Raw genomic sequence first — 25579 nt, 5'->3', positions numbered from 1 at the left:
CTTTGGGGGTCTATGTATGTACTGCACCTTGGAGAGAGATAAAGTGGACATACATTCAGTACCAGCCAATCAGCTCCTAACTGTCATGTTACAGTCTGTGTTTGACCACTCACAGGAGCTGGTTGGCTGGAACTTTATCTCTCTATAAGTTATCTCTCTCCAAGGCTTAGTAAATAGAGCCCATAGTCCCCTGTATCCCTCTCCACTTTATCTCTCTCCACGATTTCTTCAGTAAATTTACTGACAGCTTTCAAATATCCTGTCAAAAAACTGTGATATGTGAAAATAGCATATCTGACTGCTGATATTTAACTACTCAGGACAGGCACCACAATATTGCGTATTTTAATTTGTCAGAAGCAATGATGCTCATCCCTGTAAAACACCTAAGAGGGCATTTGCAGCCCAAACCTCCATGACCATGCCAAAAACTAGCTGCACCTCACAGGACCCCGAACTTTGGATCCATGAACGGTTGTAAGAGGAAGCACAGTATCGCAACACCCGATCACCGGCTCTTCCTCCTGCACTGTTTACACTCATAGAATGGTAGGAATGGACATCAAATGGATCACGGTCAATGGCACCATCTGTACTTTCCATCAATGGCAGTAAACCATCAGCAAAACCCTAGTGATTGTTTGTACCACCAATGGGAGTCACTAGTGGGGACATGTGACAGGAGCGGGCCAATCAGAGAAGAAGTGGCTAAGTTACGTGTGCCAAAAAAAACATTCCATGGTGGAGAGAAATAGGAGCACCCCAATAAATGTCTAAATCAATGATAATCTGTAGCAAACAATCAGTGGTTCATGGCCATCCCTACAGAGGAGCATGAGTGAACTTCTCGGCTAGTCAAAGACTTTCCAATGTTATAAGCGTAGAAGGAGGGCAACTGGGGTAGCCAGATCAGACTGGAGACTACCAGGTGAGGTATCAACCATCATTAGAATATTCTCACTTCATAGATAGGGTGACCCTGACGGCTTGTATAGAGTATATTCATAGGCAGCCCTGCTGGGCAGTGAACCCGTGTCCACCTGACCCCGAGTAATAAATTGGTTGCATCTATCTATCTGTTATTTAGAGAACCACATATTGGAAGACGTGAACAAGTGCGTCATTGCCCTGCAAGAAGGAGACGTTGACACGCTGGACAGAACTGCAGGAGCCATTCGGGGCCGTGCCGCCAGAGTCATTCATATAATCAATGCAGAGATGGAGAACTACGAGGCCGGCGTTTACACAGAGAAAGTTCTGGAAGCCACCAAGTTGCTATCAGAGACTGGTAAGTAGGAATCACACAATGTGCCGCCCACTGTCATTTTTGTAACCGTTGTGCGCTATATTATAAAACATTTCATGCCAATCCGCTTATTACATTTCTTTAAAGTGGATGAGTTCCACCTTCAGATGACTTTAGCTAAGTAACGCCCTACTGCAACCTTTACTATTTCTATTGCTTTGTCTTTCTAGCTTTTGTCTTCTGGCCAAGTCTTTCTATTGGAAAAAGGGGGGGGGGGGGGACCTGGACTGCACATCCTATTACTAAATATATCAAGAGGTGCTATCATGCTGAGGCTTCTAATACTATGCTGGGGGAAGAGAGATGCAGATGCACACTCCTAGCACTAAGAACACTGATTATAAAAATAATTTAAAATAAACCCTCACAATTTACATGGAGTAAAAATTTAAGTTCTTGTGCTAAGAACTTCAAGTCTTTGTATTGCCAGGCAGATGTTTCTTTTTGCTGTTTCCAGTGCAGAAGACCTGTATTATCTCCAGCAGAGAGAAACAACTCATGCGGGCAATACATCACCCACTGATGGTTGATCCGATCTACCAACCTGCGCACTCCGATGATCAGTGATTTGATGGGGGATCGGCAACATCCAGCATGCTAAAATTTGTGGGTTGGGATCGGTGAAACAAGGATTTCCATCATGTTGGATTTTGCAGCTAACCCAACACAGTCATTGGCAAAATGAGGAATTACCGCAGTTAATAACAGATGTATGGGCCCATAACGGGTGTGTATACTAAATAGCAAATTTCAAAGATGACGACAATCTGCTTTTTTGCCCGCAGAATTTGAGAGCAATACTGTTAAGTTGAAGACGCACCTGGGCTTCCACTTGATAGTATTGTCCCTTTAACCCATTTGCTGCTGAGACCATTTTTGGGGACCCTTTTGTTTATTAATGCCAGGACAAATTAATGCTCAATCAAAATACCCGGGGTGCTAATTAAGTCATCTGTGCTCAAGTGTTGCAATCCTTAAAACCTGGCCTTTTAGTGTGCCACGAGCACCGAGGTTGGGAAACTCTGGCATAGGGTGTTTATAGTCTTGGGATCCCCACACAATATCTAGAGGGGACAGCATTTGAAAGACATAAGGGTGCCCCTGAGTTGGTTGACACCAGGATGGGAGATATTGGTTGACATAGGCAACTTCTCCACAGGCTCACTTCTCCACTCTTTTCACTGCTTCATGAATAGAATAGGCCTACTAAATAGACCCCACTGTTTGAAAAAGGAGTCTCACCTCTCTTACTAAATTATGCGTGTGGGTGCCAAAATAGTATAATGAATAATGCTCTCTCACCTACTGTATTTCTTATATTTAAAAAAGTCTGCAATTTTCATTAGTGACTGCAATGTTATTGAACCGCTGCATTGCTAAGGACGAGTCCTTCCCCAACAAATTCTACTCGGAAATATCCCCAGGTATAGAAATATCTACCTGAAAACCACATAAACAAGACTAAACGATAAAGCAATGTATCTAGTAAATATTGCAGGAGGGTGCGTGCAATCAAATCACTTACTGAAAGCCACTTGACTTTTGGGTATTGCCCCTTTGTAGCAGACGGTGACGTGTTTTTAGTTCCACTTTACATCTTTCATGATTCATTTTAAAATCAATACTGTACAGTTTTGTTGGCCGATACAGTGATTGTTTTATTCAGGTCACTCAGTCTTCGCTGCTTCCTCTTCCTTTCATCACGTTGTACTTTCTACATAATATCTAAAAGAGCATGTCAGTAAGACTGTGCCAACACAATGCACAAAAGAGCCAATTGTAGTGGCTTATCTGACTCATTCCTACATTCACAGACCGAATAATGGCTTATATCCTGTTTACAAGTATGGCTTAAGTCTTATTAAAGGTCATTTCTATGGCTCGGTCATACAATGATTTATAGAAGTGCGCTGGATGAGAATGAGTAAGAAATAATGCAAAACTAGAAATACAGATTCTCAGGTCACATATGGAATATCCCCAATAAGGGTGGTGTACCTCTCGCCCACAACGCCCTACGGAGATATAGAAACAGCGTACCATAAAGTGGGCTTTATGATCTGTTGACATTGATGCTGTTAGCAGTCAACGGCATAATGTCGACCACAGAATGCCAATGCATTGGAAATGTTATTGAGAGCATTTTGACTGTGTCGGCATAACTTAATCATAATGCTTTGCCATCAAGTTTAAGTTATAAGGGTAACACAGTTAGAATTCTGTGAACATTACTGTCACATTGGCATTCTCCTGTCGAAAGTATGCTGTAGACAGCGTCAGGGGCGACTATTTAATCACTTCCCCCTCAAAATGTATCATTATGAGAAGCCTCAATCATATTCACCATATTAGGTCCTGTATATATGAAAGCACTTAAATGAACACTGTCTGCACTGTCTGCAGAGATAGGACTCATTGTGGTTGATTATTGGGTTTACACTAGAGTCCCAGCATATCACAGATGTTGCAGGTTATGCTACGGTGTTCAAGCATCATTACAGAGGGTAAGATTGTGGGGAAAATTTTATTGAGCATTACGAGAGGCTGTCATAACATGGAGAACCAATGAGAAGAGGAAAGTACACTATCACAATAAAGAGAGACAACACAGTGACAGTTTATGATAGGGCGCCACCTACTGTCCTCCCAGTATAGTCACTCAAGTAATCCTAAGCCTTTAGCTGTTGCTATACTCTAACACCCGCTCTCAACAGCTGCCGCTTAGTGCACTAAAACCATTTTCCTTGATTAATAGCTTGTGATGTCTTTCCCCAGGTCAAGGCTTTGTAAGGATGTCTGCAATCATGTCCTCAGTTGGACAGCAGTGTAAGTCAAGAAATCCTTGTTCTTCTAGCTCTCTCAATGTGTTTGGTTCTCGGGTTACCTCGTTCTGTCTGAGTTAGCATAAGACATCCTTGGTTTGTGTGTCCGTTCTGCCTGCTGTTATCCAAGAGTGGCTAACAGCTGTCTCAGCCCTACGACCTCTTGACTTGCATGTGCTGCTGCAATGTATTCCGCTTCTGTTGAGGGAATTGTTTACAGGTGATTGTTTTTGGCTCGAATTAGCGTTTAACCCTTTGTACGCATTCCATTCCATATGGCCTTGGCTTTCAGACCTTTCTACAATAGATTCTGGCTTCTGTTGTGTCATGTCTGGTGGCGGGGGGCAATGTAGAGGAACTTTCTGTTGCATTTCTGTATTGATGATGAGGAAAAGGTAGGGAAGTACCTTGGCTATTCATCTCCTTTGTGTAATTACTTTCCATAGGAGCATCCCAAAACCTTCACCAATTTCCTGTATTTTATGCTTTAGGTCAATCTATCTTCTCCTCGCTCAATTTAAATAGCTAACGTGTTATGTTTCAAAGGTATTTTGTCAGAATCCTTGTTGAAGGCTTGTGGTGTCTGTTTTATCCCATTATTGCTCAAAAAATCCTACAAAATAATCTGCATAAATAAGATTAAATTAAACACCCGCCTGCTGTTGAGCCTCTTTGTGTGGAAATAAGGGTCAACTTTGCTCTACTCTAAATCCTTTATGAATTAATTTATTGCAGCCTAGTTCAGGTCATACTGTATATACTTTTTTGGTTTTGGATTACTTGGACTGGCCTTTGATAATCCTCAAACCCTGGTGGTTGTTTCAAGTAAATATCTGCCTGCAGCTCACTGTGCTGGAAAGCTGCAAAATCCCACTTGTATTTTCATTGTGGCTATCACTGTAAGCAAAGTCCTGGGTTTTGTGTGCTTGACACTTAGGGCACATGTCTCATGATAATCCTCTCCTATCTTTTGTGAACATCTCATGGTCACCAGTCTGGTTTTCCACATGAAACCCTTGACATCTGTGTGACTCTGAAGGACCTATTGTTACCTTTCTCCTTGCTGGTACATGAGAAAGAGGTTGGGTTCTCGTGCTGGTACATCAAAGAGGTTGGGTCATCGTGCATTAACTTCAGTTCCTCTTCAGCTGCACTTATGAATGATGAGAGATTACTTCCTTAAATGTGAGATCTTTCACAGTAGTATCTCACTGTGTTTGTGAGGGGGTGGTCATGATGCTTATGGTTGATTATTTTAGGAATTACAGTATGGCTCTTTTGGCTGTAGCTTGCATACAGCAATTCTAGCTCACAAGTCCTGTGCAGTCCCTGTAGGCTTTCTGGGAGTCTGTGCTTACTCTCACCTGTTCCTTTGCGGTGTTGAGACAATATAGGTCTTCATCTGCTGTAACTCTGGGCACCACCCTTCTTCCTTCCAGGATAATAGACTCTTGGAGTTGGATGAGAGGACCTCTAGCTGCCATTTGCCTTATAGAGTCCACCTGCCCAGCTAGGAACATATAGCATGCCCCATAGTGACGCTTACAGGTTCCTCCCATACGTATTGGAACACATTAGCGGCAGAACCCTCATAGATACAGTAGATGCTCATTCTCATGCAGGATCGGTTCTGTGAAGAACTTTGATTCAATCTTCTATGTAACTTTTTGCTCCCGAATTTATGCAGCAAGTATTGGACAGGTAACCTTCCACACCACTGATCTGTGCACGCCTCAGTGAGTGTAGTGTAATCCGTCTGCTTGGACCCCTTAGGATGGTGTCTCAGTATACCAGCTTTCCATATAGAGCAATATCTCTCCAGTGTCCCTGTTTCTTGCATCTGAAACATACTCTTGTTTCTTTTTTTTTTTTATGTGGCCTTCTATCTGTGGCTTTAACGGCCATTCTGGTGTCACTTTCCATGGTGTCATGTACTGTATGAGTTCCTATCTGTGCTGCTGTTCATGTATAAAACTAGTTATTACAAGGCCTAGTGGTAATTATGATCCTGGCCTTCTTCCCAGGGTATTATTCAGTGCACTGCATGTCAGGTAGACTGAACAAAAGTATGGCCGGAAACTGGCCAGAGTTGCGCTACTGTCCCTAACGTTCCACTTATATGATCCAGTGTAGTCTTTCCTTTGACAAACCTCACTGGGTACGGTTTCCTCAGCAGAACAGCTGACTGGTTAGACTGGAGTTTTCATCTGCCTGTGTAATACATACTGTATATGCTCGGTAACCTCCAATTATCCCACACCAGGAAGTCTGATCCAGTCCACTGCATAGGGTATTGGGCCAGTCACCTGATACTTCTGCCCCTATTATGACTGCAGTCATAATGCCGAAGCAGTTTGGTTTGCAGTTGTATTATAATGTTGCCCGCAGGGTACAGAGAAAACGGACTCCCCTGCGCCACTCTGAGAGTAAATTACACATGTGCAGCAGTGCTGGCTGTCACATTTAACCTCCCGTGGTATATAAAGCATATCCTGACTTAGTATACCTGCACCAACCTCGCTGCTGTGTTCCTGCCTGTTCTCTGTCACTATTACCATTGCTTCAGAATTACTGTACCTGTAAGTGATCCAGACCCTCGGACTGTATCCATACTGTGCTGTTGCTCAGCCCTTTGTCTCTGCATTGCCGGTGACCCTTGGCCTTCACTCTGACCACACTTTTGTTATTCTCCTGCGCAATTGTTTATTCCTGCTTTGCATGCTGCTTGTATGTGCTACAGCCACCATATTACATGTACCTCTGTCAGGAGTTATAGCCACTGGGCTCATCTCTGAATACACCAAAGATAGCCTAATTACCATAGTGACGTGACACAATAATCTAGCCACAGTGGACTCCACTTAGGCTCTGTCATCTGAAGAGGCTCTGGTTAAGACTCTCCAAACACACTGACGTCAGTTGGCCTCAATGGAAGAAAGGGCATTGTGGATGCATTAATGAGTTATACAGTAGATTGGAGATGCTGATATAAAAATATGGCTGCTAAGAGGCACCAGTATCGGAAGGGCTATAATGATGGAACTAAGGATAAATTGGCCCATATGGATCTACCTCTAGGCCTACAATAGAAGAATTCAAGGAGCCGTGTATCTCCACTGAGTTATGTTTTACTTCCCTAAATGTGCGGAGGGGTGAGTTACTCAACCTTTTAATGCAATTCAGTCAATTCAGTCAAGAATTTACCACTATATTATAATTCATTATAATTCAACGTTCAATTAAAATGTATTGTAAAACAACTGATGTGATAGCATTTGTGCACTCTGAGCCTTTGGACAAGTACAGACTGTAGACAAAGGGCTGGCACCCCAGTGTGTCATCGCTACATGCATCAAAGCTGTTCAAGGTGCTACGGCCTCCAAAGCCACCGACAGTCCATGGTATGCCGTGGCTTAGTAAATGCAATTGAGAGGAACATCACAATATTGTCCCTCTCTTCTGTTTATTGTCTTTTACCATTGACAGAATCATAACTGCCCATCACTTGAGCCATTGAGTGATTCCATACCTAGATGGTGCCAAAATAATACTGATGTGATTGACCAGAAACAATCTGAAACTCAATGTATTTGAAAGAATACATTGAGGATGACTTGTCTCATGGATTTATATGGCCTTTTTCTTATTCAGCTGGGACACCAAATTTTTTTCGTAGAGAAAAAGATGGTGTAAAAGGTCCATGTTTAGATAAGAGAGCTCTCCATGCAATAAGAAACTGTTATTCACTCACTCTCCCATCTGAATTGTTTGAGAGGTACTTCTAGCAACCAGAATACGTCCTGGTGGAGAGGGCATCACACTTTCTGTAGTAGGTAAGAAAATTTGAATATTTCGTTGCGCCACTTGGGTTAGTTAACGCTCCAGCTAGTTTTCAGCATTGTATACTGTGTTTCATGACATTTTGGACCAGTTTGCTATAATACACTGTATCTATAGATTCCTGTTGAACATCACAGTCACGTAAGAAGAGTACTGTAATGTTGAAGAACTCACAGGCTGTATACTAAATTAGTAAATGCACCTTTGAGACTCTGCGTATACAGTTTCTTGATCATATAGTGTACACTTAAGGTACTGACTTGAACTGTGTTAAAAATCCCAGATTCTCAAGACGTTAACTAAGTCCAGTGCTTCTGGCGATTCACTAACCATTATAGATTTTTCTTATTAGAGGCTTTCCTAAGATAGAACAAGCAATTATCGCACTAACCAGGAAAGGAGTATCTCTTGAATGGACAAGTAAAGTACAAGAGGCACTTAGTCAATTTAAAGAGAACTTTCAGTCTGCTCAAGCTTTGATTCATCCGGATCCTCAGCATTTATTCATATTGGAGGCATATATAGTCTATATTTCATATTTGGGATCAAAGTATCTTCATCTCCTTCAGCCTCCACTCATGTTCAAAATCAAGAAGAATTTGTAGTGGACAAAATCTATCTCTTCCGTGTTACCAGAAAACATCTGCCTGTCCTTGTCTGATGGAATCCTATGGATTAGAAGAGCGTTCCTGGGTACGAAAGGCAACGCTCTGGATTGTCCGGATTGGTTCAAGCTTACTTTTTAAATGTCATGGAATGTCTTGGGCTCCAGGAAGTCACATTTTATAAAGGGGCGAAGTGTGGTCCAATCCATGTCATTGTGCTGATCCTTTGCAATCATGCCTCTTTGATGAACGGTTCCCAGATGGATGACAATGTTGTCTGCAGACAAAGGAGAAGGCAGACTTACCCATGACGGAGTCTGGCATCTGTTAGAGTGGACAGCACAGGTGCTGCAGTGCTGGCAGTCACTTGTACCCTTGGTTTCCACTCCTGCCAGGTATAATGGACTTCCACACCTATCACACCCATCCTCTGACCTCCAGTGTACTGACCTTGCTGCTGTGTCCTCATCTACCGTCGCTCCCTATTCACATTGCATCCACATTGCCTGTAAGTGTACCAGACCCTTGGGCTTGTGTAAAGACTTTGCTTTTGCTTAACCCTATGTCTCTGCATTGCCCCTAGACCCTTGGACTGTACACGGCCCAGAATTTTGGTATTTTCCTATTCAGTTGTTCATCCCTGCTTTGCATGCTACTTATATGTCCTACCAGTGACCATATGAACTATTCCACTGCCAGTAGCACCTGTTCTGTCCGCATTGCTTACTTGCATCACATATATGTTTTCGACAGCTTAGCCTCTGACTATAGACCTCTCGCCATTGGGGTTCTCTCGGAATATACTAAAGGCACAGGATTCTTTTCTACTATACTAACGGGACATCCTGTCCGTAGGTTGCATCTCTGTTATGTGTCATGATTCCTAACTTGCATCAAACATACTCTCAGAGTTCATATTTGCTGATCAAGATCCCAGGAAACACTTTCATCTGTTGCCCCCGCACTGGTAGGAAGAAATCTCTGCCAATTACAGCAGTGATAAGTTTATTTGAAACAGCATTGTGTAACAGATACTGTGCTCGGAGTAACACAACCATTGTTGTTAGTCTCCCTGTTACTTGTATTTCCCTGTGTAGAGGACAAGTGTATAAATTGCTCATAGCAACCAACTAGATTCCAGATATCATTTTATAGAATGCGCTAGATAAATGATAGTTAGAATCTGATAGGTTGCTATGAGCAACGTATCCACTTGTCCTCTTTAAAAGGTTATATACTGTACATCTTCCCCCTTAATGAGGACAACAGGTGATGTAAACCTGACGCGTTTCACATTTCCTGCTTTCTTCATAAGATTTAATCAGTCATCTCTCCTAGTACTTCATCGTAGATGACTGATGTCCTCTAAATAAGAGACCCGCTGTCAGCTGTTATCACATTACAGATATATATATATATTTAATTTCGCTAATGTCTTCCCCCGATTGCAGATGTTATCTCTACTTTTGTAATTTATCACATAGACATTTGATAAAGGACTGCATTTCATATTATCTTTTCATGATCAATTTTCATGATTCACTATCATAAAAGGTATCAATTATTTTGGGCATATTGAAAACCTGTACAGGGACCACAGTTGATCCCGTATGCTCTGTCCATAACTAAGGACAAGAAAAGCAAATGTTAAGTGATTAAATAATGTGAGTTATGCTTCTTTAGGAATCTTGGTAGCACATCTTCCTGTTTTGTTTCTGATTTTAAATACATTTCTAGGCTTATCCTACCATCCCTTTAAACCGTGATGCTCATGAATTATACAGGTTCTGTGGCTGATTAAAATCAGGTGAAATGCAAGATTGAAGTCAGACAGCCACAGAACCTGTGTAATGCATATGCGTCCCGGACAAAATCCTGTATCACAGTTGTGCACCTTGCTTCCTCCAAATATACTCCTCAATGTGCTCCTGCCAGCTTGCTGTGACAGTATTTCATATACTTGCAGTGCCCTTTGTCTTTGTGTATACAATGTTATCTTTGGCAGTCCTAATTGTAGCTGTTTAACAACAAGAATTACTGATCTCTCACTGCAGTGCTGTCTGAGTATGTATACTGATCCAACAAACATTCTCCAGGACATTAGGTCATAGATGGACTGCGTAGGGAGACAGTTCTACTCTTCATTGGCTGTAACTGGCACCAATGATAGGCCTTGATACCAGGATACACTACCCTGGCTTATCAGAACTCACCACTACATGACTAGAGTCAGCTAAATAACACACAACTCACTTACACCTGTACTGTAGCTTGCCTACACATACTGCAGTGTGACAGTGTCTACATACTGTACTGTAAGCCTGCTGTGAGTTTTATCGCGTCTCGCTTTCTATGTCCCAGCTGATCTTCTGTTCCGTACAACCTGAATAATGCTTACAATTATTAAAATGGCAATAAGTGCATCAGGGTTGTTTTCCAAATACAGAATTTGTTGGTTATATATAGCAACAAGAGAATAAATATTAAAGTAATAATACATTAAATATATGTATGTGTATATATAGTATATATGTATATGTTATATAAATGCATATGTTGTACATATATGTGTAATTTTATTGCATTGACTGTGCTTCGGTCTGATACATAGTTGTACGCTACGCCAATATTTACAATATTTACAGAGTTGAGCGATTATTGGCTGAGGGACGTGAGCAGGCAAGGTATTGGGAAGTTGACCAAACGCAGCGGCGGGACCCGGCAGAGGTCACGGGAATTGGCAGGGTGCTCCTGGATCCTGGAGGAGCCAGTGTGTGCCAGCCGTAATGGCAGAGTTCAGCAGCATGACCCACTTTAAAAAATGTCACTGCAGCGCTGTTGTTGAAATTCAAGGGTTAGGCCGCGTTAGTGGGATAATGAGCGCTGAAAAAAAGAACAGTTTAAAGTGGGAAGGGAGAGTTGGGCTGCGGAGGAGGGGAGGTTAGGGTTAGGCTGCGAGAAGGGAGGGTTGGGCTGCGCGGGGAGGGTATTGAAAGGGTTAGGCTGTGAGGAGGGAGGGTTAGGCTGCAGGGGAAGGGTTAGGCTATGAGGAGGGAAGGTTAGGCTGCAGAGGGAGGGTTTGGGTTAGGCTGTGGAGAGGGAGGGTTAGGCTGCAGGGGGCAGGTTAGGGTTAGGCTGTGGGGAGGGAGGGTTGGGCTGCAGGGGGTGGGTTAGGCTGCAGGGGGAGGGTTTGGTTTAGGCGGTGGGGAGGGAGGTTTAGGTTTGGCTGCAGGGGAAGGGTTAGGGTAAGGCTGCAGAGGGAGGGTTAGGCTGTGGGGAGGGAGGGTTGGGATGCAGGCGGAGGGTTAGGCTGCAGGGGGAGGTTAGGGTTAAGCTGCAGAGGGAGGGTTAGGCTGTGGGAAGGGAGGGTTGGGCTGCAGGGGGAGGGTTAGGCTGGAGAGGGGGAGGTTTAGGCTGTGGGGGGATGGTTAGGGTTAAGCTGTGGGGAGTGAGGTTTAGGTTTGGCTGCAGGGGGAGGGTTAGGGTGTGGGGAAGGAGGGTTAAGCTGCGGGGAGGGAGGTTTAGGCTGCAGAGGGGAGCGTTAGGCTGCGTGGAGGGAGGGTTAGTCTGCAGGGAGGGAGGGTTAGGCTGCAGAGAGAGGGTTAGGCTGCGTGGAGGGAGGGTTAGGCTGCAGGGAAGGGAGGGTTAGTCTGCAGGGAGGGAGGGTTAGGCTGCAGGGAGAGAGGGTTAGGCTGCGTGGAGGGAGGGTTAGGCTGCAGGGAGAGATGGTTAGGCCGCGTGGAGGGAGGGTTAGGCTGCAGGGAAAGAGGGTTAGGCCGCGTGGAGGGAGGGTTAGGCTGCGTGGAGGGAGAGGTTAGGCTGCAGGGGGAGGGTTAGTCTGCAGGAGGAGGTTAGGCTGCAGGGGGGGAGGTTTAGGCTGTGGGGGGATGGTTAGGGTTAAGCTGTGGGGAGTGAGGTTTAGGTTTGGCTGCAGGTGAAGGGTTAGGGTGTGGGGAGGGAGGGTTAGGCTGTGGAGAGGGAGGGTTAGGCTGCAGGGTGGGAGGGTTAGGCTGCAGGGGGAGCGTTAGGCTGCATGGAGGGAGGGTTAGGCTGCAGGGTGGGAGGGTTAGGCTGCAGGATGGGAGGGTTAGGCTGCAGGGTGGGCAGGTTAGTCTGCAGGGAGGGTGGGTAAGGCTGCAGAGAGAGGGTTAGGCTGCGTGGAGGGAGGGTTAGGCTGCAGGGAAGGAGCGTTAGGCTGCGTGGAGGGAGGGTTAGTCTGCAGGGAGGGAGGGTTAGGCTTCAGGGAGAGAGGGTTAGGCTGCATGGACGGAGGGTTAGGCTGCAGGGAGAAAGGGTTAGGCTGCGTGGAGGGAGGGTTAGTCTGCAAGGCAGGAGGGTTAGGCTGCAGGGAGAGAGGGTTAGGCTGCGTGGAGGGAGGGTTAGGCTGCAGTGGGGGGGGGGTTAGGCTGCAGGGGGAAGTTAGGGTTAGGCTGCAGAGGGAAGGTTAGGCTGTGGGAAGGGAGCGTTGGGCTGCAGGCGGGGGGGGGTTTAGGCTGTGTGGGGATGGTCAGGGTTAAGCTGTGGGGAGTGAGGTTTAGGTTTGGCTGCAGGGGGAGGGTTAGTGTGTGGGGAGGGAGGTTTAGGTTTGGCTGCAGGTGAAGGGTTAGGGTGTGGGGAGGGAGGGTTAGGCTGTGGAGAGGGAGGGTTAGGCTGCAGGGTGGGAGGGTTAGGCTGCAGGGGGGAGCGTTAGGCTGCGTGGAGGGAGGGTTAGGCTGCAGGGAGGGAGGGTTAGGCTGCAGGGTGGGAGGGTTAGGCTGCAGGGTGGGCAGGTTAGTCTGCAGGGAGGGTGGGTAAGGCTGCAGAGAGAGGGTTAGGCTGCGTGGAGGGAGGGTTAGGCTGCAGGGAAGGAGCGTTAGGCTGCATGGAGGGAGGGTTAGTCTGCAGGGAGGGAGGGTTAGGCTTCAGGGAGAGAGGGTTAGGCTGCATGGAGGGAGGGTTAGGCTGCAGGGAGAAAGGGTTAGGCTGCGTGGAGGGAGGGTTAGTCTGCAGGGCAGGAGGGTTAGGCTGCAGGGAGAGAGGGTTAGGCTGCGTGGAGGGAGGGCTAGGCTGCAGGGGGGGGCTTAGGCTGCAGGGGGAGGTTAGGGTTAGGCTGCAGAGGGAGGGTTAGGCTGTGGGAAGGGAGGGTTGGGCTGCAGGGGGGGGGGGTTTAGGCTGTGTGGGGATGGTCAGGGTTAAGCTGTGGGGAGTGAGGTTTAGGTTTGGCTGCAGGGGGAGGGTTAGTGTGTGGGGAGGGAGGGTTAGGGTGTGGGGAGGGAGGGTTAGGCTGCGGGAGGGAGGGTTAGGTTGCAGGGAGGGAGGGTTAGGCTGCAGGGAGGGAGGGTTAGGCTGCACGGAGGGAGGGTTAGGCTGCAAGGAAGGAGCGTTAGGCCGCGAGGAGGGAGGGTTAGGCCGCGTGGAGGGAGGGTTAGTCTGCAGGGAGGGAGGGTTAGGCTTCAGGGAGAGAGGGTTAGGCTGCGTGGAGGGAGGGTTAGGCTGCAGGGAGAAAGGGTTAGGCCGCGTGGAGGGAGGGTTAGGCTGCGTGGAGGGAGGGTTAGTCTGCAGGGCAGGAGGGTTAGGCTGCAGGGAGAGAGGGTTAGGCTGCGTGGAGGGAGGGTTAGGCTGCAGGGAAGGAGCATTAGGCTGCGTGGAGGGAGGGTTAGGCTGCAGGGAAGGAGCATTAGGCTGCAGGGAGGGAGGGTTAGGCTGCAGGGAAGGAGGTTTAGGCTGCGTGGAGGGAGGGTTAGGCTGCAGGGACCCAGCTCCCGTTCACACTGCACAGCGTACCGGGTTGAACACGAGTTCAACCCTGCTCGCTAGCAGTGTTGAAATACCGGGTCGCTCAACCCGGTATATAGTCCCTGGTACCTTTCACACCGCACAGGAACACGGGTTATGTGCGCTCATGTGCCCAGAGCCGGCCCTAGGTATAGGCAAACTAGGCACATGCCTAGGGCATTTGGTATGCTTAGGGGCACCAGCAACTTCTGCTGATTAAAATGATATGCGGCATGCCTATATTTGTGTGGAAATAACTTTAATGTAGCATTTCGTATGCAGATACAGCCGCAGTTGCACACAGAATATAGGCATGCTGCATATCATTATAATCCGCAAAAGCTGCTTGTGCATCCTAGCCACATAGTAATGCAAATAAGACGCATTTTCATAAATAAAAGGCGCCCCAACGTTAGCAGAGCTGCCAGCTGACTCATGCCAGGCATGTCCTGCAGAACTAGCGGCGGTGCTAGGGGGCACCAGCCAAAATCTTGCCTAGGGCATCATATTGGTTAGGGCCGGCTCTGCATGTGCCAATAACCCATGTGCAAAGCTGCTGGTGTGAAAGGGATATTACTGTTTGTGTGTGTGTGTGTGTGTGTGTGTGTGTGTGTGTGTGTGTGTGTGTGTGTGTGTATAGCAGTATATGAGCAAGGGCAGTGTGATGTTCCCAGGGAGCTGACACACAGCAGCAGGCAGAGCAGCCCCTCACCCTCTCTCCCTGTGCAGCACACGCCAGCAGTGTGTGTGTGACTGTGCAGCAGTGGCAGTGTGCTCTGAGCCCATTCCTCTAATGTTACCTTTGATTATGTGAGATGACTGGCTCAGACTGCCTCTTTAGCCATCAGTTGAATACTTTAGCTATCGATGATGGAGAACCACATGCTTTCCTACCATTAATGGTAAAGCCCAACCAGATAGTTGTTTTTTCCCCTCAACACTGTGACGGAAAGCCCCGCCCATAGTCACTAATTGGCCCTGCAACCCACTCCTTATCCATCGATGGTTCCCCAGCAGATAATTCCATACCATCACTGTTAGTAATCAGTGGTACCATTGATGGTGACCATCGATGGATAGCCCACCTTACAAGCAGTGCTTTGCAGGGGGCGGGGAGAAGCTGGCTGTGATTGGCCAGGAGATCCCTCTGCCCGGTTACTGCTGCTGTGCTCTAAAATGGGGGCCCGGGGTACTTGACCTCTGTGCCCCCCCCCCGTTCATCCGGCTCTGGCCATGGTACCTCCTTTTCGATGTAGCTCACAGTGAGAATTTCTTTGCACAGTGACTGACAGTCAGGGACTGTTTGTAGGCACAGTGCCGTGCAGGCGTATCACCACCATATTCAGGGCGTGTCTTGCGCTGCGACTGCGATCCTCTACAAGTATAAAATGACATCGGCGTCTTTGTTGCATCGCCCATTCTCAGTCACCATAAACTCACTCTGGGAGTCGATGTTACCGTGATCAGCGTCCAGTGCTGTGCAGTTGCGGACAGCTGCAATGGCTCCGGCAGTGTGTCTCAACACACGTTCCGGCGGCTGTTGCGTCTTCATATTTCGCGCATCCACAACTACAAAATTCCCAGCTGCGTCGGCTTTAGCTTACAACTATGTATCCGGCCACGTGTTGTAAACAGGAAATACATTGGCCCTCATTCCGAGTTGTTCGCTCGCTAGCTGCTTTTAGCAGCTTTGCACACGCTAAGCCGCCGCCTACTGGGAGTGAATCTTAGCTTTACAGAATAGCGAACGAAAGATTCGCAAAATAGCGAATAGAATAGCGATCAGAAATTTCTTTGCAGTTTCCGAGTAGCTCGATACTTACTCTGCCACTGCGATCAGTTCAGTCCTTTTCGTTCCTGGTTTGACGTCACAAACACACCCAGCGTTCGCCCAGACACTCCCCCAATTCTCCAGCCACTCCCGCGTTTTTCCCAGAAACGGCAGCGTTTTTTCGCACACACCCATAAAACGGCTTGTTTCCGCCCAGAAACACCCACTTCCTGTCAATCACACTACGATCACCAGAACGAAGAAATTTCTTCGTTAAGCCGTGAATAAAATCCCAAACTTCTTAGCAAATTTACTTGGCGCAGCCGCGGTGCGAACATTGCGCATGCGCAGTTTGCGGAAAATCGCTGCGATGCGAAGAAAAATAACGAGCGAACAACTCGGAATGAGGACCATTATCGGGAATCAAAATGCTTGTGTAAATACGACTTTATATTGTAGCGATGTGCCTTGTTGTGTTAAGCGCTGCTCTGAGAGATGCTGCTTAGGGTAAATACACTTTGAAGTCTCCCAGCCAGTGCCCCACTTTAAGCTCAGTATCATGAAGTGTAGCGTCTGCCTTTCGCTCTCAGTCAGTTTGCCAACGTGCCGTGTGTTATCTAACAGGCAATCACAGGTCTTACTCCAGGCAGTTTCTGGTTTTTTTTTTTGGCTTCTTCTTTTCTTCACTTCACAAATATAAGTGACAGAAAGACCATTACCGCCTGTGGAACACAGCCGCACTCAGTTATCTCCCCTGGGCCTTCCGCCAGTGACTGCAGTTTGCACAGTGACTACTCCAATAAATGTGGTGAAAACACAACAAAGCCTAACACACTTCTCCTTCTTCTTCTTCTCCTTCTGCTTCTTCTTTTTCTTCTCTCTATGTGAAGTTATGCCCCGTTTTGCTGAACAAGTGGAGGTGGCCATAGAAGCTTTGAGCACCAATATTCCCCAGCCGTTTGAAGAGAATGAATTTATTGACGCCTCTCGCCTGGTGTACGATGGCGTGCGGGACATCAGGAAAGCCGTACTCATGATTAGGGTAAGGGCGTCTGTCTGGCTGTGTGAGCATCACATACAGCCGCCTGTTTAATAGTCTTATACAATGTTTCCGTATCTGAAGTCCCTCTGTACACACATTATACTTCCCTTGCTTTCTGCTAATTGGCTTCTTTGCAGCATAAATGTTTTTCTAAGTCACAAGTGACCATTAGTTGTGTGCCCTGATGATAACTGGCCAGGCTGATGGGCACAGTAGTCTTGACATCTCCTACAGGAAAAGTAAGTAACGTTTCTGAGTGATTTCAATGGAAGATGGGGGAATTTAGGGCTGAATTATCTATGACTGTGGTTCCCTCCTCTCTAGTTTATGAACGGTCACAAAATCACTATTTGCAAATTTACAACTGCTAACACTAAAGTCACATTGTCTTGAATTAATGCTTTTTCCTGAATTGTTATATATACAGGGAGTTAGTCAGGTTTGTTAGCAAACCAAAAAAGCACACAAATGGGCAGAAGCATGTTGCACTGCAGTTAGGGGATCATTCCGACCCGATCGCACGCAGCGGTTCTTTGTTCTTAGAACGCAACAACCGCTTAAACAGAATTCTAGAAAGTTAAAATGCTGCGGAAACACGTGTAATATAGAAATGTACAGAAGGTTTACATTAGTCTAGCACCAAACATGACTGTGAGTACCCCACGCTACAAGAGTGTGCCCCAGAGGATATATTCTGTACAGTGCATGTAGACAGAGTGTAATCTCTGCATAAAGATCTATCAATGTTCCCGTTATGAAGCTGTGTCCTCGCCGTGGTAACACAACGTATCTCAGACAAGAGACATAGGGGTATATTTAATAACATTCGTATATCTGCCGATTTCAGCCGAGATCAATCTCGGCTGTAATCGGCAGTGTGAGTTTGCAACTTTTTGAGAAAAAACACGGTAATTTACTAAACTACTGTGTTTTTTCAATTCGAATTCAACGATGTTGATGTAACTCGTATTACCGGCCGTGTTTTATGGGAGAGAATAGTAAAACACTGCCGGACTTAACACAATGAAGCCCGGACGGATCTGTGAGATCCGTGTAGGGCTGCATTGTGTACAGTATAGAAATAGTTATACATTTTTGTTAAAAATTGCGTAATTTTTTTTAAAAAGCATAACCAGCCTCAGGCTCTTTGAGCTGGTCTTGGTTTTTAAAATACCAGGGAAAAAATTGTGCAGGGGTCCCCAGTATTTATACAACCAGCACCGGGCTCTTGGGCCGGTCCTGGTTCAAAAAATATGGAGTACAAAAGACGTAGGAGTCCCCCTTATTTTTAAAACCCGCTCTAGCCAGGGACATAATGCAACAGCCCGGGGACACTTTTAAAGATCCCTGCAGTTGTGGCATTACCGCCCCAACTAGTCACCGACAAGAGTGACCTCAATTGACCTCGCGGTTAGCCGCAGACCGCAAAGAGCCTGAGGCTGGTTATGCTTAGGATGGGGACCCCACGCAATTTTTTATTTATTTTTAAGTTTCAGACACTTTTCCACAGAGAAGCATGCACGGATATCACAGATCCGTGCATGACTATCAAAACACGCCAGCCAAAAGCAGTTCTATTTGAAAGTTCTATTTCTCTACGAAATCCATGCTTTCCCGGCAGTGTTTGGCTATTGGGGGTTATTCTGAGTTAATTGCTAGCTGCATTTGTTCGCAGCGCAGTGATCAGGCTATAAAATGGCTGTTCTGCGCATGCGTATGCGGCGCAATGCGCACACTCGACGTACGGGCACAACGAATGATGTCGTTTTGCACAGGGTCTAGCGATGCATTTCAGTCGCACTGGTTGCTGCAGAGTGCTTGACATGAAGAGGGCGTTTCTGGGTGGCAACTAACCGTTTTAAGGGAGTATGCGGAAAAACGCAGGCGTGCCAGGAAAAATGCAGGTGTGGCTGGGCGAACGCTGGACGGGTGTGTTACGTCAAATCCGGAATTAAATAATCTGAAGTGAACGCAAGCGCTGAGTAGGTTTTTAGCTACTCTGAAACTACACAAAAACTGTTTGCAGGCGCTCTGCGATACAACCGTTCGCACTTCTGCTAAGCTAAAATACACTCCCAGTGGGCGGCGGCATAGCGTTTGCATGGCTGCTAAAAACTCTTAGCGAGTGATCAACTCGGAATGACCCCCATTGTTGGCAGTGATTGAGAATACAAATTCTTAGTAAATTCCCGTGTTGTATAAAATAACAGTCGCGTTTGACCGATGGTCTATTGATTTATATTTGTGTGGTCGGCAGTGTATCTCTATACGAATAGTCCCAACACTGCCGAGATTTGAGTTTAGTAAATTCCTGACATGCCACTTAGAAAAAAAAAGCAAACTGGAATGGAATCGGGACCTTAGTGAATTTCCACCATATACTGTATTTCAGATGCTACAATGTTTAGCTGTGTAAACAGATGTACACAGATTGTCTAACAAAATGAATGTAACATTATGTGTGATAATATTTGTGCTGGTAAGAACCTGTTGGTGATCTTGCTAACAGAATGGATGATACATCAAGATTACATGAATCCCAGGGGACGTGTAAAAGTCTAAAAAGTACTCTTCACCGCCCCCTCCACACACACACACACACACACACACACACACACACACACACACACACACACACACACACACACACACACACACGCGTACACACATACGCCAAGGCAATTTGTAAGGTGTGAGTGTCATGTTGGGCCATGTGGGAAGGTGTGTCATGTGGGGGCATGTGAAAAGGTGTTGTGGGGATGTGGTAAGGTGTTAGTGTCATGTGGGGACGGAAGGTGTGTCATGCGGGAGCATGTGGTAAGGTGTGAGTGTCATGTAGGAGCGTGTGAGAGGTTGAGAGTTTCATTCAGGTATGTGAGAAGGTGTGAGTGTCATGTAGGGACAGGTCAGAAAGTGTGAGTGTCATGCTGGAGCATGTGGGAAGGTGTGTCATGTGGGGGCACGTGAGATGATGTGAGTATCATGTGTGGAGATATGAAAAGGTATGAGTGTCATGTGGCGGCATGTGAGAAGGTGTGAGTGTCATGGTGGGGACATGCGGAAAGGTGTTAGTGTCACGTGGGGACATGCAGAAACGTGTGTCAGTTAGGAAGATCTGAGTGTCATGTTGGGACACATGGTAAGGTGTGAGTTTCATGTGGGGATATGGAAAGGTGTGAGTGTCATCTGGGAAGGTGTGAGTGCCATGTGGAGACATGTGGGAAGGTGTGAGCTTCATGTGGGAAGGTGTGTGTCATATGGGGGCATGTGGGAAATTGTGCCATGTGGGGGCATGTGAGAAGGTGTGGTTGTCATGTGAGGCCATGAGAAAGCTGTGAGTGTTATGTGGGGACATTTGGAAATGTGTGGGTGTCATGTAGGAAATGTGAGTGTCATGAAGGGGCATGTGGGAAGGTGTGTCATGTGGGAGCATTTGGGAAGGTGGGAGTGCCATGTGGGGATGTGGGAAGGCGGAAGTTTCATGTGGGAAGGTGTGAGTGTCATGCGAAAACACATGGGGGGGTGTGAGTGTCATGTGGGGACTTGGGAAGGCGTGAGTGTCATGTCTGAAGGTGTGAGTGTCATGCGAGAACACATGGGAAGGTGTGAGTTTCATGTGGGGATGTGGAAAGGTGTGAGTGTCATCTGGGAAGGAGTGAGTATCATGTGGAGACATGTGGGAAGGTGTGAGTGTCATATGGGGGCATGTGGGAAAGTGTGTCATGTGGGAGGATATGAGAAGGTGTGAGTGTCATGTGGAGAAATGTGGGAAAGCGTGTCATGTGGGGACATGTGAGGTGGTGTGAGTGTCATGTTGGGACATGTGGGAAGGTCTGAGTGTCATGTGTGGATCACGTAGGGAGGTCTGTCAGACAGCGTGGGGCAGGAAGAGCCACTTGAATTACAAGTTGGGAGGTGTGAATAATGTGGAGAGTTTTGGAGGTACATTTACCAAAGTGCGGGTATATAAAAGTGGAGATGTTGCTCATAGCAACCAGTCATACTCTAGTTATGCGAGATAGATGATAAGTAGAATCTGATTGGTTGCTATGGGCAACATATTCCCCCGTCCTTACTTCATCTCACTCCCCCATCCTTCCTCTGCTGAGCTTCCTACTGGGCTGTCCTCAGTAATGTTCACAGACAGGATCTGGAGGAGATGGTCCAAACATCCAACCTCTCCTCAGGCCTGCCCGGCCCCACAGTGATATCACAACACTCATTCACTGTAACAGGATCCCCCTATTCCATTCCTTTTTACTGATTAAACGAAATCCTTTGCTAATCTGCCTCCCTATACAGCATAAAGATATGAGACGCCATGGCACAGCCCGGTGACCTGCATGAAAGCCGCCTGCCTCTGACGGAATGCCTCATAGCTTTTATTATCCTTATTGTCACACCAGGGAGTGTTTGATCCGTTTCACGTTAAGCTCTTTAATTCTCTGAAGTTTCCTCCCTGTTATGTCTAACGTATCGATGGGGGACGAGAATGTCTTTATCTATCCCTCAATGAGCCTGAGAATTCCGTTCACTGCATTGATCTCAGGCGCATTTCCCTCGAGTCTACAACACCTCCACCTACATATTCTGTAGTTGCTTAGGAATCAATGGCATTCAGTGCACATTATCCTATCAACTTAATTATATTGGCTTTAAGCAAAACGAATCATACCTTACACACCAGGATTTCAGTGCTAAAACGTTCCCTCATTGTTGTGTTACAAAGTTTCTTCCTTTATCTAAATGAACGTCTCAGCAGTTGGGCGCATCTTGAATAGTCTCGGGAAGAGCAGCAAGCGGAATACAGCTAACTGATACGAGTGTCCAAGTGTTACTGCAGTTCATTATGGAGACATATTGGCTCTCTTGTATTGGGGGTGACCTACTTCCAAATGTGGTTGGCAGAATAATACAGTACAGTGTTGAGTGTGAGGCTGATCTGGCTGCACTCCAGCGCTGAGCACACAGTTCTTCATCTACTACAAATTTCCTGTTTTTCCATAACACGTCTACAGGGTGCTGTAGACAGATGCTGTGGCATGATTTACTGTGATGCTGGGCCAAAGCTTGGCTTCTTCACAGCCGTCCCACCAGTGTTAGTGATGCCGTGTCTTCAGCCCTCATTTTTGGATTGCTGATGGACATTGCCTTCAGTAGCACTGGTCCTCACATCAGTCTATGGAAACTAGTTCTATTTTAATTTATGCCAGGAAACCATATCACACACACATTGTAGGATGAAGAATAATGTGGACATTATGGATGGCGTAATGGTTAGCAGTACTGCCTCAAAGCACTGAGGTCTTGGGTTGAATTCCCACCATGGCCCTAACTGTGTGGAGTTTGTATATTATCCCTGTGCTTGCGTGGGTTTCCTCCGGGTACTCCGGTTTCTTCCCACAATCTAAAAATGTACTGGTAGGTTAATTGGCTCCTGACAAATAAATTAACCCTAGTGTGTAAGGTTTGTGTGTGCACATGGGAAGACTAGATGGGCCAAGTGGTTCTTACAGATGGGTCCACGGTTATCTTGACTAGTTTTCTGCGCCTAGGCACAACATGACTTATTAGCATAAACAATTCATCTATTGTTCGCAACTGCAATACAATACAGAGAACAATACAGCAGGGGACTAAGTTATTACAGCAGGGGATTAAGTCATTACAGCAGGGGATTAAGTCCGACTGGCCAGTCTCAGTTAATCCTATTAAAGGTCAAGATAAATGTGGACCCATCTGTATCTGCTGTCAACTTTTGTGTTTCTGCTGTAAAAAATGTAATGTTTCTGAAACATCTGATTGCATACACATTACTGTATGGTTTCTTAAAAGTTCTGCTTTTATCATGAATTGAATCACCTAACTCATGAGAGAGTATACATCATTTATGAGTATTACTACAGTAAGTGTTGGAAAATCCTGAGAGGCGCCATGACACTGGGCTACTGGGAAATTTTCTGTGATGTCATGAGACTGCTAGCCTTTAGCACATTGGCTTTGAATGATCGCATGACACTGGTGTTATAAAACATTTAATTGAAACTGCTAGCTTGTTAAATATTGACTTGGGGGGATGGAAAGACAGAGAGAGAAGCAATGTAGATGTGATTTTCCCCAAGAAAGGTATGTTTGTTAATAGTTGTACAAAGAAACGAAGTTTGAGTTAGCTGCGCTAGTAGTTTTAGATGTTTCAAAGAACTGTATGACAAAGAAGACTTTTACCTACCCTCCGGCGAACCGTTTAGCATCATGCATGAAATATGTATTCTACAGTTATATTACTCCGATACATACAACGTGCATATTCTAAGACTGGGAAAGCTGCATTATATTTATGTTTGTCCTCATGGCCTATTTCTTAAATTAATTTAGACCCCGGAAGAATTGGAAGATGATTCTGACTTCGAACAGGAGGATTATGATGTCAGAAGCCGAACGAGCGTTCAGACTGAAGATGACCAGCTGATTGCCGGACAGAGTGCGAGAGTAAGTCCTCGGACATTTAAACTATTTCATATTCTTAAGAGTAGATACTTGTATAGAGATTTTTTTAAGGTTACACACTTCAGTTATTTAAAGTATAATATTCAGCTCCATAATGCTCTGCATTTTATCTACAATTGTGCCAATCAGTGCCTTTACTTACAATCAGTGCCTTTACTAACAAGGTACAATCATTGTCTTTACTCTGTAGTGGCAGTGCATTTCTTGCCAAGATGGCAGCACATGTTCTGATGTTAGATAATGTGTCATATGATTTTCATACAACCAACTATGCGCCATTCCTTTTAAGCCAGAATGCAACACTTGACTTTACAGTGCACTAGTGCTGGTGATGCTCTAACCATTTCTGGAGTACAGTAGTGGCAGCCGGCACTTGGAGGTAGAGCACTGGCCGGAGTGTCCTTAGCATGCTCTGGGTGCCTCTTTGCGCTGTAGGGTGCATGCCTCAAGCATTACTGGCTACCAACTGCAGGATGCCATTTCAGGCACCAAATGCTGTGGTTCATGGACAGTGCCGCTGCCAGGACCTATTGAATAAAGAACTAATACTGTATTTTACATGTTTCCTATCCTGTAAATGAGCAGGAACATCGGGGTCCATATGAGTGACCACCAGCATTTCTAAACTGCAGACAATTGAATTTTAGTAACATACATGGCTCAGGGACTGGGAAACTCTACACAAAGTGAAAGCTACATAGAGGGGTTGATAAGTAAGAAAGCACAATGCAGAAATGAAGCTGGGGCACCTTTGTTCAACCATCCAGTGGTTAATACAATCTTAAAATATCAAACTATGCAAGAAGCGAGATGAACGGTATTATTTACTCTAGACATTACTCTGTCATGTCTAAGGAGACCCTTTTAATTCATGCTCTAAAACTTGTTGCAGAATTCCTGCTTGGTTAATGAAACACATATTGGGCTAAAGTATTCTGTGACCAGTAGCCTACATGTAAAACTACAAACATAACATAACATGGAGGATTAAAAACAACATCCTAGAAGAGAGTAGTCTATAACAACAAAGATAAACTATAACAGTGACAATTTAAGCTACAGTGCCACCTAGTGTCCATCTAGCAGGGACGTGCAGTCAGGGGAGGCAGTGCCTCTCCTGACACTGCTCCCCTTTCACTGTTGGTTAAAATAATATAAAGAAGATACATAAGATACATATGCTTTGTCATATGTATCTTCTTAATATTATTCTAATAAATTTAGACTATGAAATTACTTTGGGAGGCACTCATAACAAGTGCCTCCCGTACACAGTGAAAACGGGGATGCAGCGGTGGGCGGGGCAAAACACTGGGCTTTAAAAGCCCATTAGAAAGAGAGAGGACAGCGGCACTTCAAGAAGTGCCTCGCTGACAGCCTGGGATGGGCTTTCAGGCATGACAGCTGTGATTGGACAGCGGATCCAGCAGTGGATCCGCTGGTCCAATCACCCAGTGGTGGTGGGAGAAGCGGAGGCGGGACCCGGCAGTGACTGCGAGCTGTCACTGTGAGCAGCGGTGGCCCCGGGAAGCCCGACACTGAAGAGAATGCGGCGGTGGAGGCCCTGTCTTGTTCCTGCTCCTCCACCCTCCCAGGCAGCAGCAGCATCTCCGGGGAGAGGGGGGGGGGGGGGCAGGCTGGTGGAGAGAGATTTACAACCCGCCGTGCAACCCGGCGGCTCAGGGGGCTGCACTGGCGTGCGCACGGGGGGACGGGGGGGGGGGGGGGGGTGTTAAGTGAAAATATCTACAACGCGCTGTGCGGCCAGAACAGCCGCGCGGGTACGAGGGGGCCCCGCAATGATTTTTATCTCTGCAGGAGCCGGCAATGGCACTACAGTAATGAAAAAGCAAAAGAACTACAGCTCCCAGCAGCCCTTGTTGCAGGAAGCTCATGTTTATTTTCTGTTTCATCACTGTAGTGTGATACGCA

At 46.2% G+C, this 25579-nt stretch overlaps 1 protein-coding gene across 5 annotated transcripts in view; it reads left to right on the top strand.

Moving 5' to 3' along the window:
• CTNNA2 (catenin alpha 2) overlaps positions 1–25579 on the top strand; it is a 2737142-nt gene that overhangs the window by 2388923 nt on the left and 322640 nt on the right. For 3 of the 5 annotated variants that reach the window (XM_063925313.1, XM_063925315.1, XM_063925312.1), the window contains 4 exons: positions 1088–1288; positions 4082–4132; positions 16989–17140; positions 23516–23629. In XM_063925313.1, the coding sequence (XP_063781383.1) occupies positions 1088–1288; positions 4082–4132; positions 16989–17140; positions 23516–23629 (518 nt within the window). The remainder of the gene's footprint in view (positions 1–1087; positions 1289–4081; positions 4133–16988; positions 17141–23515; positions 23630–25579) is intronic. The other 2 variants (XM_063925316.1, XM_063925314.1) reach the window with 1 other exon arrangement.

The sequence above is a fragment of the Pseudophryne corroboree genome, chromosome 1 (assembly GCF_028390025.1).
Source record: "Pseudophryne corroboree isolate aPseCor3 chromosome 1, aPseCor3.hap2, whole genome shotgun sequence".
NCBI lineage: Eukaryota > Metazoa > Chordata > Amphibia > Anura > Myobatrachidae > Pseudophryne > Pseudophryne corroboree.
The sequence above is the reverse complement of the archived record's forward strand: the minus strand, read 5'-3'. Positions and strand labels throughout refer to the sequence as shown.